Consider the following 15,512-nt stretch of genomic DNA (forward strand, 5'->3'; position numbering starts at 1 on the left):
CATGAACATCTGCACCCTTGAGCAAAGTATATCAGTGAACTGGGTGAAAAAGGAGACATTCGGGAGACGGGAGACATATGTCATGGTGATTCACAATCACTCCACCAATCATGTCAGAAAGACTGTTGCCCAAATCCTAGGACATGGTTGACTGCACTTCATGTGAGAGTGTGAATAGAAGAGGGTAGGCACAGTGGGATTTTTCCTAAAGCTTCCATATCTCACCTCTGATATTACTAAAGGGAAGGGACTGCCAGCTTGTATCTGCTCTGTGTAGTTTTAAAATACTTTATGTGCTATGGGGAACAGGGGTCAAATAGAAAGTAAACTAGTTATTGTCACAGAGAACCACACCAAAACACTGGATTCCTTTCATAATGGTAAAATTTTAAGTACATGCTTAAAGAATTATACCCATTTTATATACGAGACATTCCTAATACACCAACATACCACAGCTTTTCCTTCCTCTCCAACTGTAAATGGTTACTGGATCTTATTAAATCTACCATGTATCCATCTCTGAAATACATCCCTTCTTTACTTTCTACAGGAAAGCCAAATTAACATAGACAGTAATTTTTTTTCTTTCTGAATATTGTAATGACTTCCTAGCCATTTTTCTCATTCTTTGGTCTCTCTACCAATCCTGTCCAAAATAGGTCCACACGGCTGACCTGAGATGAATGTCTTTTTCAAAAATACACATCATCTTATACATTTTTCACTTCAAAAATCCAAGAGCTCTCCATCAATTAAGCAATGCAATCTTGACTATTAGATTAACACATACATGACTCTGATATGTCAATTTTTAGCCAACACTCACTCATTACCTCTCTATCCCCCCATTTTGGCCACAAGTTTGATGAATTCATTGTGATTTTTCATGCTTGTCAGTGTGTGTTCCCTCTGTTTGGAGTAACTGTTCTCTTTCTTCTCTACTTGGAGAACCCCTACTTTACCTCTCATAGCAAATCCAAATGTTGCCTTTTCTGTGTGGTTTTCTGGCATGTCCCAGGCAGTGAGCACTCCCTGCTAGTTAATCCTTGGCATTCTATGCATCTGATTCTCCCATATGAGGGCTCTTCAAAGGCAGACACAAGGTCTTACCCCATATACCCTATCGTGCCAGCATTTTCAGGAAATTAATATCCTCTCATCACCTGATGATCTTGATTTTCATAATTATTTCAAGCCCACTGTTTCATTTTATGCTTTTCATAAGTTTGTAAAGCATTACACAGCAGATATCATCCCCATATAACAGATAAGGAAATTGAATATTAAAGCCAACAAATAACTGAGAGTTTTAGTTTCATTTTAAATATTTGCTTTGTTTTGTTTTACTTCAGCTCACCATCTCTCCAGTATATCATAGTCTTTCTTATATAAACATTACATTTAATCACATGTGTGTGTGAAATGAGTGTGTGTGTATGCATGTGTGTGTGTGTGTGTGTGTGTGTGTGTGTGTGTGTGTGTGTGGTGTGGTATATGTTTCTTCCTCCCTTCCCCCCTTCCCTGTTGTAGGATAGAAAAAAATGACCTGTTTGTGTGTACATGACTTTCATTGAACATTCATTAAGGATCAGTATATTACAAATCAAAAAATCCCTAAGCCTTTATTTCTTTCATTTTGACTCTAACCTCATCATGATATAATCTATGGTTTGACAGATCTTCCAACTAAGGCATTATAAAACATTTTAGATAGGTGCTTTAGGGTAATGATTTATGAAATAATCGTTGAGGTCAACCACTATGAATGGAGCATTCCAGAAGTCTTAGCACAGAAGTTCTCATAGATCATATCCTTTTGTGCACCTTAGGGAAGGTAACCATAAATTTATTTTGATAATGTCTATGTCAGTATGTCTTATTTTTCTTTTATGCAAAAGGCTGAATATTAGTATAAGGGAAAATCTGTGATAAGTAGAGCCAAATGCAAAAGGAACTAGTTAATGTTGTTCCTATATTTCCATGTTGAAAATAAACTAGATTCAGTTATCATCCTACATGGGAGAGAGAGGGGAAGAATAACATTAGCCAAATATATCAACTCATTTTTCTTTCCAGCAAACAGCAAGATTTAAGACTGTAGATAGGGAAATAATGAGAGGAAGAACATTTAGACAGTTTGAGGACTCTAAAAAGAAAAGCAAATGACTAGATAATGGATTTTATGAGAATATTTTTGTTTTCATATATACAACAAAGCCATTCATGCAGCTTTCAGTGGGCATGTTGCTTCAGCGGCTTCTATAGGGGCTGCTGTGGCTTTGTCCTGATTCATTCACATAAGGTCGGTCGCCTAGTCTCTATTTGTGAGCATAACCCTGCCTCTATAAGCAGACGCCTGGTGATCTGTTAGTGACTTCCTTCTGACAACTGCTTGTGTACAGATACCTCTTCTTATCTGAACATTTAGAGAAAAGTTTGGTAAATAAGCAAGATTCAGGAGGGAAGACATCAATCAACACTAAAATCATGATTTCGATGCCTTGAACTCTTGTCGTATGTTTTGTCATTCTTGGGCCTTACAAGTAGTTACTGAGACACAAACTATTTGAAATGCATGCTCTAAAATCTAAGTGGGATGCAGCCACGTTGGGAGTAAAGAGCTATTTGGAGGATGAAACCATTATATTGTATCCTAGGATAAAAGACACTGTAAATATTTAGTCCTTCATAGTCTCAAACCACTTAAATGGATGAATACAGTCTATTCATTGGTTTATGGTTGTAACTTCCAGGAAATGTCAAATTCATGTGCTGTCCCAGAGTACAAGATTTAGCTTCTGGAGTTTTAATTTAACTAAAAGACGTGTAAAAGCACACAGTCACCAGCTCCCTATTGGCTCCACATCTGTGTAGGATTATATGCAAACAATATTTGAGTTAGCATTGGCAGTCGCATATGGGCTCACTAGCATGACTGTAATTAATTGTATTTTTTTTAAACATCAAGACAAAAGGAATGCAGGAAGACAATTTGGAGGAGCACTCTTTCCAGCAATAATCTTACATAAGACATAAGGCTTAAACTTACCAAAATGAAATCTGGAAATCGAAATCCATCAGCCTCATGTCTAAAGTAAATCATAATTGTTCTGAAAATGATTAACGCTGGGTGATAGCCAATGTTCCTTTGATAAAATAGTACTTAGTCTGATTCTACAATTGGGTAGACAGGAAATGGCTCACCTTTTGGTAATGAATTAATGCTTTCACAGAGGGCTATAGTAATTCCAAAATATAAGCCACAAAAATGTCTAGGATGCCAGGAAATAAAACAGAGTTTTCAGCGGTGGCCAACAATTGCTCTTTTTCTATTACTGACTCACACACCTCCTACTTTTACTTCTTTCTTATCTGTAGATTTTCGTGGACTTATTGCTTGAGAAACTTCTCAGGAATTCTCTCTGCTGATTTGGCTGCATCAAAGTTGGTGAGTGACGGCATGACAGTATCCTTGGTGAAGTTTTTAGCTTGCAGAAGTTACACAAAGTATTTTTCAGTGCTTTGTAATAAGGGGGGACACAGGCAGAGCAAATTCCCACAATTTGTCAAACGTAGTTGTTAAAATTGTAAGAAAATCTTAAGATTTCCTGATTCCCGGAATGCCAAAAACTACTAAGCTGGGTCTCTGTCATCGTACCGTGTGCTTAAATGCTGCTTTTGGACACACATCTCCCCAGTCCACAGCATAATTCCCTATACGCAATGGAGCCAAGCCCAGGCTTCTCCTTCCCTCAGGCATAACTTAAATCCATCTAGAAAATGATGTGATCTGCAGAACGCAGATCACTTTAAGCTGGAAAGAAGAGCAAAGGCCTGGAGACTGCACAGAATGTGGTTATAGTAGTCCAAGTTAAACATGACCAGAGCCTCAACAAGGGATTTGGCTGCTAGACCAGTGCGGTTATTAATGGACAAATGCTCTTTGCCCAACGGGGGAGCTGCTTCGACTCCGTGTGGTTATGGGCATAGGAAATGGAAAGAGACAATACTTTACTGGCAGACACATTACTGACCCTGCAGAGGCAGCAAAAGTAACGAGCAGAGGAGGCTTTAGAGAAGAGTCCTGCCAAGCAGAAATAATTGCTGCAGGAAGCGCAAGATACTTTGGACATGATAGTGACGGGGTTGGATTCCCCTCTATCAGAGCAGGATGCATCAGCCAAATGGGTTTGTGAATCAAATCATCCTAGAATATTGAAATCACTGAGTAAGATGCAAAGGCACCCTGGTTCCTGTCCATTTGTGAGTCATAGATATTTCACTTACGCACATACGGACGGTGCCCTTATATCTGGGATGGTCCTAAGTTCAAATATTCATTCTGCAATCTGAATATGTCTTGGTTTCTTGCTTTAATAAATATGGTGGCCAAAATTATGTACAAAGCAGTTTTTAGGCTAACATAGCTCTCCAGATAAGGCTTAAAATGAATAAACCAAATAGCCAGGATATTTTTTTAAATAATTTTTTTTCAAATATTTTTGGCTAGAAAGCAGCAAATATTAAACATATGCTTTCAGATTTGATATTTTGCTTATCTCACATTTCAAATTTTTGTTGCATATAACAGAAGCAAGTCCTTATGAAAAGTATATTTGGAACTAGAGCCGATATAATATAAAGCACAAAACAGATGAAGGAAGAATAAATAATACAAGGACATAAATAAATAAAATTTATTACCATATTACTGAAGGCTAAGTAATATCTAGACCTGGCGCCTCCTTAGAAGTGGATCTTCTGTTTAGTATTTTTTCTCCCCTCGTTCACTTTGACCTAGGGAGGCCAGAGAATAGCTGTGCCTGGGAACAGAAGCGCCCTTAAAAGGAGTCAAGCAGAGGAACAAACCCATATTCACCTCTGCTGCTTACAACTCAAGGCGTAAGTGGGTAGGTAATTCCTGAAGCCAGACGGCTTTTACAGAACTATATTTTTGCAGATGCTTAGAATTCTTCCGCTAACAATGTGTTCTTCCATTTGTGAGGGATTATTGAATTTTAGAGCAGGAATTTACCAAAGGTTTTGAGCCTCCAAAAAAACCCATTTGTTTAAATGAAACTGCCCCTAGAAAGGGTCAGAACATTATCAGCAGACACTCGGGCAATTTTCTTTATAATCATGTTAGAAAATCTTGCTTGCCGGAAAAGGACTGTAAGATGACCCTCTTAAGAGCTATGGGAAAAGGAAAATAGGTGTCTCGACTTGGAAAAAATGGAAGTAGAAAGGTATCAGAAATAAACTTGTGTGGATCTCTCTCTGCCTTTTCTGCAGTTTGCCTCGCTCTGCGTCCAAAGGGGTCCAGTGCTGGCTGCTCGTCCTGATGATATTACTGTCAGTCCGCTGAATAGTCTGCACGGAGCATGCCGCCGTCACGGAAGGATTGTTTCTGTATTGAAAAAGCAGAAACCAGCTTCTTGGCACTCCATCAGAGGAGACGTGATTTCCTAATGGAAGTGGAATGCTCAACCCGAAGAGTTTGGGGAACTTTCCCCTCTGCCATGAAACCTGGTGAATGGTTTGAGTTTTTCCAAAACTACTTAAAATTTAGCTGCTGGGAGGTTGTGCCGACCGTTCCAATTTTCCTTTCAGTTTTGCATTTTATTGGATGCTTCCCTGAAGTCATTCAGTGTAGTTCCGTCATTAGAGCTGGAAGGTTTATTATTTATTTTGACAGTCACCAGCCTGTTTTGTCAAACAGTACACATTACTGCTCCATTTGACAGGTGTTACTCTTAAAATCCTTTGCTTTCTTTTTTTCCCCCTTAGGGTGGCTTCTCTATCTGCTGTCTTGTTTGCCTTCCCAAAGGAAGCTCAGTACATTTTCTGGTGGATAAAAGCTTTGTTTTGTTGCTGCTTTTCACCGACAGATTAAGAAGCCATTGGTCAAAACTTTTTTCTTGACTTAATCTAAATTTTGGTGATGTGCTTAAGGGAGATCCAATGGGAGTTAAAATAGGAGAATAAAAGAATGGATAGTGGATACAGTGTATGGGGCAAGAACATACTGCCGTTTCACATAAATGTATGTATTGCAAGGTTAGGAAAGTCAAGACGAGCTTTAAGTTTAATCATGTGAGGCTTGAGTAAAAAAATAATATAAGCCGCGTGATGTATTCCATACTGTCACACAAGAAAATACAGGTGGTAATGATGACACAGAAGAGAACAATAGCTCAGATTAGAGAAACCAGGGAGGTCTTTCTGGAGAAAATGGCATCTGAACTGATTTTTAAAGATAAATAGTAATATAGACAAAAGAAGAGATGATGGGGAGGGCCTTCTCTATCGATACCAGTATGGGAAGGGTGTTGAATTTAATTTTGGATATGCTGCTTGCAACATATAAAACATTTGGGGGTTATTTTTTTACCTGATGTCCTTGGTCCATCACTATTACCCTTTCAGTTCTCCCACTTCCTTTTCTGCTCAAATGTCACCTCAGCTTGCCTTCTCTGACCACCCAGGGCAAATACTTCTCTACCACCTTCTCCGTAGTCCTCTATCCTGATAAGTCCTGTTATATATTTCTTAAAAGACTGTTTCATTATCTGTCAGGAAGAAAAAGCACATATCTGTGCAATGACTTATGTCAGTCTCTTTCTCTCTCTTAGGAGTGCTGTGCACAATAGTGCTGGAGCACTTTGCGGATAAACTGCAACGAGTTTATTGATCATCGTTCTGATGTTCAGGAATTTAAGAAGGGCTCCTCCAGGATGACTCACTTCTGCTATGTCGTGTCACCAGGACTCTCTCATTCAGGTGGTAGCTGGGCTGGAGGATCAGCAATGGCCTCACCTGCATGCCGAGTGCCTTAGTGCTAAGCTGTTGGCTGGGCCTCCTCCCTCTGCATGTCCTCTTTTTCCAGAAGGACAGCCTGGACTTCTTTACCAGGAACCTCATTGGTAAAATAAAGAAAGCAGCGGCTGCATATCTCATAAAGCCACGGCCTAGTACAGCTTCTACACTATTCTATTGGACAAATCAAGTCCAAAGTCAACCCAGAGTCCAGGGGAGAAGAAACATGAAGAATTGCACGTATGTCCAGGCACAGGAGGAACTGCTACAGCCTTTTTTGCTGACTATTCATCACACCTTCTAGAATTTGAACTTCCCAGTGGCCTCATTTGATTGTGTAGAATCAAAAATATATTCTACACAATTATTATTATTAGTTTTCATTATGCATCTAATGAAATGCGGTAGAGTGCCATACCTCCATCACCAATCCTGATTTCTTTTTTTTTTTTAACCAGTATCTTTTATCTCCATCTGCTTATTGGACATTTCTTCTTATACAATCTAGCATCACTTCAGAAACATTGTATCACAAGTGAAATCTCTCCTCCCATCCCAGTTTTTTCTCATAATTCTTCTATTCTATAAATGCTATTATCTCAGACTTTTATTATCACCAAGCATTTAAAACATGGAGTTACCTTTCTCTGTTCCTTTTGCAGTCAGATAGAACCAGAACCACATTTGCAAATTGGCTTTACATTATGCTGGCACTATGGAATTGAGTAAATCCCTTAACCTTTCTGATCTCATTTATTCGTTATTTAAAACTGATATGGTACTCTTATCTCAGGGTCATTGTAGAGATTACTTTTGAATAAACCTTGTAGAGGGCCTGAACATGTGAAGTACTCTCTAAATGCAAACTTACAACTTCACAAAGCCTTTCTGTAGCATTATGTGCACCAGGTTTATTGTTAGCATTTTCTGAAATGTCCAACTCCTTGAAGGCAGTGATTCCCCAAATCCTTGGCATAGGGCCATACACATTTAGAATTTGTACTATGATAAAATATGCTGATTGACACATAACCTTTAATTAAAAAGTATAAACACCATTTGGGGGGAGTAAATGTGAACTCACTGGTTTTATTGAAAATAAGGCAATGCATATTAAATTGTTACTGTCATTTTGAATTCTGTGTTATGCTGTCTTCTCTATAAAGCAAATTTGATTGAAAAGAAAAATATATCAGAAAATTAGAGGGCTGGTGTGAGGGAGACTGCTGATTTTTGACAGCCAGAGGAGGGGTTTTAAAACCAATACCAGATGTTGGGCCAATCTTTGGATTCATATTTCTTTCAGTTTTACATTAAGATCTTTATATCTCCTTTCAAGAAGTCCAAAAATATTGCAGAAATTATATTTTCAGGCAAAAGCATTTTAAAGTCCAAATGTTTTTCCTCTCTCTCTCTCTGAAATATGATTATTACAATTACTAGAAGCAACAATTAATCACTAACTGCTTCATCAGCATGCAACTGGGATCTAAAGCTGACTTCCTTTATTCTTTTTTTATGTTTGACTGTACTCAGCAGGGATTGCATAATAGCAAACTAATAACCTTTGCCTACGTTTTTCTAATAGCAGCAAAGAAGAAAATTTTGAATATTTTTCCAAGAACATTCCCCCTCCCATCCACGTTTCTGAATGGAACTTTAGAATTACAAATGTTGACCCATTTTGCTGTAAAAATAAGGCATAGAAAGATGTTTCCTTAAGATTTGACCAACCACACTTTGCTATTTTTCATTAAATAACTCTCAAGCCTGAAGAATGGCTATATAACTCACTCCAAATGAATAATGATTTTCTATTTCTCTGCTACCTGATATTTTGAACTTCATGCAAAAGGACCTATGAAATTTTGTGTTAATGTCCATAGAAAAGAACAACTAGTAGCAAATCCGTTAGTCAGATATTGTATACACTTTTAAACTTTGGAATAAGCTTTTTTCGTTTCCTGTTTCTAATGTATGAAGCTAAAATTTATTTCAAAAGTTACCTGAGTCATATGACTCCATATATGTATATAACAGCTTATACCCATCTATTCAGCAGTAGTTCTTCTAGTCTTCTAGTGTTTTGACTATCATTATGTTGCATTGCTTAGACTTCAGGGAGAGGATATTTGGGTCATTCCTACAAGGTGACAGAAGGTTAGCCTGGGAGCAGAATATTCACCTACTCCACAGAAGGAGTACTTTTACTTACAGGAAGGGTTCTCAAACAATCCATAGACTTCAAACTACCTACAAATGTCAAAACACAATTTATGTCATTGGGCATTTTCTATACGTTTCATCAGTTTCTCTAAAATACTAAAATAAATCCCCTTAGTGAAAACCAGAAGTTGTTTTCAGGATAGCACTAAATTACTTTCTGTGTAATCACATTTATTCATTCCTTAGTTATTTTAAAGTCCAATATCCCTTGAAAATTTACCTATAAGATCTATAGACAAGTTTTCTTAAAATTCTCTTAAGGTTCTTTAAGTTTCCTCCTTAATATTAGTGACTTCATAATAAGTATACATTAGTAATGCATATGCCAAGAACTTACAAGGGTCTGAGCTTTTACTCTATAGTTAGTTTACCACAGTTTCATGGGTGCTGGCAGAAGACACAAGACTCCTGAGTCAGAAACAAAGGACTTTATTACTCACAGCAGTAGCAGTAGTCAGAGTATCAGTACTTATGCTGGTGGCCCACTGAGCAATGCTAAGTGGGACCAGTGCCTGCTCACACAGTGCTTTGTGTTACAGGAGTGGAATTCTAAACTTAGGTAAACTGAGCCTTTTACAATGGGCAGTAAACCTGACTGATCTTTGCTCTAAAGGGAAACATTATCTTTGTCATACTGGGCAATAAACATGCAAGACCCATGGAAAATTATTTTCTAATGATATTCATCCCTTGATTCAACACTGTCCTGGTGTCTGGAAAATTTTCTTGAGTACACCACTTTATACGACACACTGATTAATATGATCCCAAGATTAGGACAAAATCTGTTAAATTTGTCTCATACTACATTTAATTAAGGTTACTATCAATAGGACTTTGAGTAGCAGGATGAGGTAATATGCAGTATTAATATCAACTGTCCCAGAGCCAACCAGCTAAGTAAATCTAAAGCATCTGGATCTACCCTAGAAATCCAGGTGTCTTTCTCCTTAAGTTTCCACTAAGGCTGCTACCCAAAGGGTTTACAAATCTAGCTGGCTTGGAGTTGCTATTGGGGAAAAGTAACAAGTATCACACTCAATGATGGTCAGGGCAGAATCCCAAAATTTCAAAAGAGATCTATATGATCTTATCCTTTTTGGAAGAAGCAACCAAAAAGAGAAGATCCGTTTCTGGGGACTGTGTATTCAGTGGCCAAACTGCCTTATAAGGTGTATAGATGAGGAAGAGTTGAGGGAGGAACAGACAGAAATCTTTCTGAGTCAAGTTTTGAGGCTTTTCCAATGTTCCACAATACCAGGTGCCTGGGGATGTTATGTAACACAAGAAGTCCACTGAATAAACTAGCAAAGCCCATTCTTGTCTGAGTTTTTGAAAAAAGATGCACCAACGTTAGGTATGAACGTGTAGGCCATAAAGCTGAACACGTGACATAGACTACTTGAAGAGTGACAGTGGCCTCCCTACTAGGCTGATCAGACCATGGAACAGCAGTGCTATAATCTGAAAAATGCCACAGCTTGTAGGTACTGCCACTCCCCTAAGGGGGCCATAGTCTGATCCAGTCAATGTGCTATGAGAAGGGGAGTGAAACAGCCAGTGTAACTTCCCTTGCAAGAAAACATTCACTTATGGTCTGATTCATACATCGGACATGCAGTGGCAGACTGTGCATCATAAACTTAGGGTCCTTTACTTTGTGTTCAATTTACCTTGATAGATGCATTGCCATGTCTAGTCTGAGGACGAATCTAGGCAGAAACAGTGGTAATCTGGGCAGGACAGTCTCAGTGAGCAGACTGATTCCATTTGGTGTCATTAAAGAGGCCCTCACTGTGGGCATCTCCATGATTAACCCAGATGGTTCAGTAGGCAGCATGATTTGTTTCCATAGTTTGTGGTTCCAGAGAGATGTCTCTAATCTGCCAGTCTGTGGTTTACCAGGTGGCAGAATAAAGATTAAAGTGCTGGCAACAGCTCGAGAGACAGTAAACATAAAACAATGTTCTTCAAGGGGAGTATTGGTCTACTGAGTTGAATAACCATGTCCATGTTCAGTTCTGCATGGTATTCAGCTGTGTTGTTGCATTGAACAGCTGCAGCAGTCCAGTGGACAACATGAGTTTTCGGTTTAGATGAACTATCAGTGAACCAAGTGCAGGCATTTAGGGCAACCTCTGTGACTCGAGCCCTATTACACCAGCAGTTTTGCCTCCGTTGGAAGAGTTGGGGGTAAAGATTTCCCCGAAGAGATGATTATCAACTTCCTTTTCATGTAAAGCAAGGATGCTACAGGGGCCAGGTATGCCGCATTCTTGAATAGAATTTCTTCTTGACAACTGAGGAATGTTTATCCCTGCCTTATTAGCTGCTGTTAGTCTCTGAATCCAAGTCAACCTGACACCAAGTGGTAAAATTAGGCTGGAAATTCAAAGTCTTCACGGGTCAGGGATTCAGTTTAGACTAGTGCCCCATAGCAATCTGATTGCTGTTTTTCAAAAGGGGGTGCCTGGTAAGTGTGTTATGGAGGTAACAAATCCAAGACCCCAAGGGTCATCTCTGAATATAGGGAGCTTTTCTTTGCCAGAGACAGAATCAGCACAATCGTGAGTCACAGAGGCTTGTAGCTCAAAGAGGTCAGAACTACAGAGAACATGCAAAGCTCACTGAATAGCTTTCAACACACACTTTTGGTCTGGGTCCCATTCAAATAATGTTTATTTGTGTAATAGACAATGTTATGTCCCAAGTAAAATGACCATTTGTCTCCAATACTCAAAGAATTCAGTAAATTGTTATATCTCCTTAGGGATGGCAAAGAGAAAATAGTTTTTCCTTGACAGATGGGTTGAAAGTTTTGATGTACACCTGCACAGACTAGCAGGCTTCTAAACTCTGTTGGAGGTTATCAGCCACTTTCACCAGTAGAAAGCACTACAGTCAAGGCCATTGATACTGAGGCTTCCGACTTGACGACACACAGGCCATTATGTATTTAGTGAAAACTTCAGAGTTTAAACAGACTTTAGAAGGCGGAGGCATCAGTGCTATCCTGGCTCACCCATTTGTCAGTAAACGGCAGGGGAGCTTTGGTACTCCTAGGGGAGGTAGGGGCCTCTCTGCATGGAGACACACTGGGCTCAGTCCTTGGGCACCAATGGGGAAGGAAAGAAGGCATTGGCCGTCTTCATAGAGCATACCAAGTGCCAATGGTCTGTGCAATGAATTCATTAATGGGGCTATTGCAGCAACAACTGGATTCCGTTGGCAGTAATCCATTGTAAACCTCCATCTGCCATCTTGTGTTGACATTACAACCTACTCTTGTTATCTTTAAGGTGCAAGGTTGTGATTTCCACTCGTTCTCCTTGGGTCATATTTTGCTTCTCTTGGACCACCCTGGAAGGGACAGGAAGACAAGATGGGAAGTGGATATGTGCCCCACTAACAATTTTCTACATGTAGCACTTGCCAATTGGGACAACCCGCTCTGGATTTTATAAGCATTCACAATACACACATATAAAACATTAATATACCTTCACAGTGGAAATCACAATATTACAATGAACTGGCCCAAAGGACCTCATTCACAAGGATGTATTAGGTCCCCTTCCCCTGCTGGTACCCGGCCCAAATCTTACTACCTGAATCTCGGTACCCCAGAATAGAACCAGGGAGGATTGGGACTTGGGTACATTTCTCCAACAGAATTATGTACGTTTGAGTTTCTTTCTTCCTCCACATTTCCCAGCGCACCTGGATGGGTACATACGGCCTTTGGTTCTTCCTGGGGTCAGGGACACCTACAACTCATTTCGCAAGCAGCTGCATGCTAGGTAGTAAAGAGGAAGAAGTCAGAGGTGAGGCTTATTTATTTTCAGTTGCGAGCAGAATGTCACTGTGTGCAGCTCAACCAAATGAACCTCCAGTGTTTTCAGTCTGACAAAGACCTGCATGAGCAGCAAGATTGCCCTTCCTGACGTGCTCTGTTTTACATTTGGGGATTCCCTGATACAGCCACCATAGCCACACTATGGTGTGGTTATGAGGCTATGGGATTTATTCCGTTTGGCTGACTTGGATTTGACATACACTGTAACAATTTCTTTTTAAAGGATTCCACCTTCATCTGGGGCATCTGCAGTTACATTACCAAAATGACGGCTCTTAAGTTCTTGCCTGGTTTCAACATAAAGGCTGTGGGAGTTTTCCAAGGTGGCGTGGCTTACTGCACATATATATCTAGATTTCTCTGGGTCCGTTTCATTTCATTTCTGGGTCATTTTCATCAGTATTGTAAAGCTCAACCAGGAAGAGCCCAAGCACCCATCAATGTCTGTCTGTGACTTCTCAGAGGAGCTTGTCTTCCTCATGGAAGTGTCCCTGGAAGGGCCAGAGCTCCACTATAGTAATAACAGCCAGGATCTACTGCAAAAACTCAGAGACAATTTACTGTCATCTCTGAAAGGATCAAGTGCTGGCATGCTAGGCTACAGAAGGGCCTAAGCTGTAAGAAAACTCATCTATTTGCCATTGTTCCTTCATAGGCATCATATGCCCCAACTCAAGCATTATATTCCCCGTATCTCATCTCCTGAGTCATCTAACTAGAATTCTAAAGGTTTGCCTGATTTTTGTCCACAGTGGTCATGAATTTCCCTTTATTATTTTTCCTTAGTACATCTCTTTTGAATGAAAAGCAGTAGGAATTTCTGCTACCAAACCACCAGTTATTGCAGAGCAGCAGACCTGAGAATGCTCACCAGCTAGAGGGCAGCCCAGTTCCCGTTACAAGACAACGGTCACACCTAGGGCGTCATTTGGGTAGTTGTCTTTACATCTACTTTTAGTGCTTTTCCAGAAACCATCCCTTCAATTAATTAAGAGGCAACAAAATGGAGGACTCTTTATTACCCACCTGACCCCACATGAACCTTTCCTCTGCTCCTGTTAATCTCCCCATGGGACCCTAATCTTTCCACTTGCCGAAATCGGTGTCTCCTTCAGCATTCTATGCCTCAGAAAAATGGAAAGGTCTGAGATTTTACCTAACAAGTTATTCTGTTTCTATATCACGGATGCTCAGAGAAAACAACCAGCCAATCAATAATAAATTGGATAAAAGATAAAGGACTTTATTATTTCCAATGACTGTAATAGCCAGAGTATCAGTATTTACACTATTTCTCCAAGTTTCAGATCCCATAGGGCGGCCTAAAGAGCTTCAGGCACCATCCATATATGTAGTCAGGATACAAGAGAAAAAACGTGGAGTTAGAGAAACCAAACCTTTTACAGTAGGTAGAAAGCATGCCTGATTTTTACCAAAGGGAAACATGTTTTTATTATACTGGACTGTAGTGACAATGACAGCGACAAGAACAACAGCAACAAAAATAATGAAAACAAAACAAAAAGCAAAAAAAAGTTCAGCTCTTAGTTCCAGAGGGAGAGCTAATAGCCAGCTGTTTTCTATACTAACAGCCTTGAAATAATAGTCGAGAAAAAAGGTCTGTGCCTCTGTTTCAAAGATGTACAGAAATGTGAGAGACCCAGGCAGAATTTCTCCCAACATTACCTTGTAAAAAGGTATTAAAGTGCAGATTCTGTGTCTGTCTTTGACCCTATCTCTGCCTCTGTCTTGCTTCTTGCTCCTACACACACACACACACACACGCACACACACACACGCACACACACACACACACACGCACGCACGCACACACACACGCGCACACACACACACACAGAGCAAATGCTGAACACATGTTTCTGAGATGTCCTACAGCCTTAAAATAATTCCTGGAATTTTTACAATAAAAATGCCAGGATGTTCATTTGATACAAACCTAAGAATTTATTTAATAGTTGCGAGGATTAAAAAAACCTTACTTTTCAGTAATTATTAATGGGAAATAGAACAAATTCTAAGCATAAGAATAAAATAAAAAGAATGACTGTGAAGAGTAAATGGGAGGCTGATATATGGCAACATTGAAAGTCACAAAATTAGTAGCATTATGTGTAGCGAAGCAGACATCAGGCTTAGGAAATAGGCTGGAATGAGAAAGTTTGGCAAATATTTGAAAAGAAAAACAATTTTGAGTTAAATTTATAATTGAAAAGAAATCCAGTCAGTTAAGGTGATGGAGAAGGAGTGAGGGTAAAGCAGTCCCGCTTCACTGAGCAAGATAATAGTCTACTCGGAGTGTTCTGGACCCTGGAATTTTAGAGACTAAAGATTTAAGGTGGCTATAAAAGAATGAATTGTAGTAGTTGACATAAGAAGGATGAATAAGGATACCAATTAAAGCCTACTCAATGTAAGAAAAATCTGGCAATGTTTCAGATATGATGATAGTCAAAAACTATATACGGAGGGAGAAAAGAAGTCTTCTCAGAATTTTTCAGTACAGGAGCCATTAACTAACTTGGAAGCGAAGGTCTTTGGGACAGCCAGCTATTTCACAGGACATAAGGATCTTCTCTAGTGGGAGGTACCA

At 39.5% G+C, this 15,512-nt stretch overlaps 1 protein-coding gene across 1 annotated transcript in view; it reads left to right on the forward strand.

Annotated features, from left to right (window-relative positions):
- LOC140843841 (uncharacterized) overlaps positions 1-9,714 on the forward strand; it is a 118,159-nt gene extending 108,445 nt beyond the window's left edge. The window contains exons 2-5 of the mRNA XM_073214253.1: positions 3,382-3,451; positions 4,805-4,905; positions 5,296-5,532; positions 6,636-9,714. Of these exons, the coding sequence (XP_073070354.1) occupies positions 3,382-3,451; positions 4,805-4,905; positions 5,296-5,368 (244 nt within the window). The 3' untranslated portion in view covers positions 5,369-5,532; positions 6,636-9,714. The remainder of the gene's footprint in view (positions 1-3,381; positions 3,452-4,804; positions 4,906-5,295; positions 5,533-6,635) is intronic.
- Positions 9,715-15,512: the final 5,798 nt, after the last annotated feature.

Source organism: Manis javanica, chromosome 10 (genome assembly GCF_040802235.1).
Source record: "Manis javanica isolate MJ-LG chromosome 10, MJ_LKY, whole genome shotgun sequence".
NCBI lineage: Eukaryota > Metazoa > Chordata > Mammalia > Pholidota > Manidae > Manis > Manis javanica.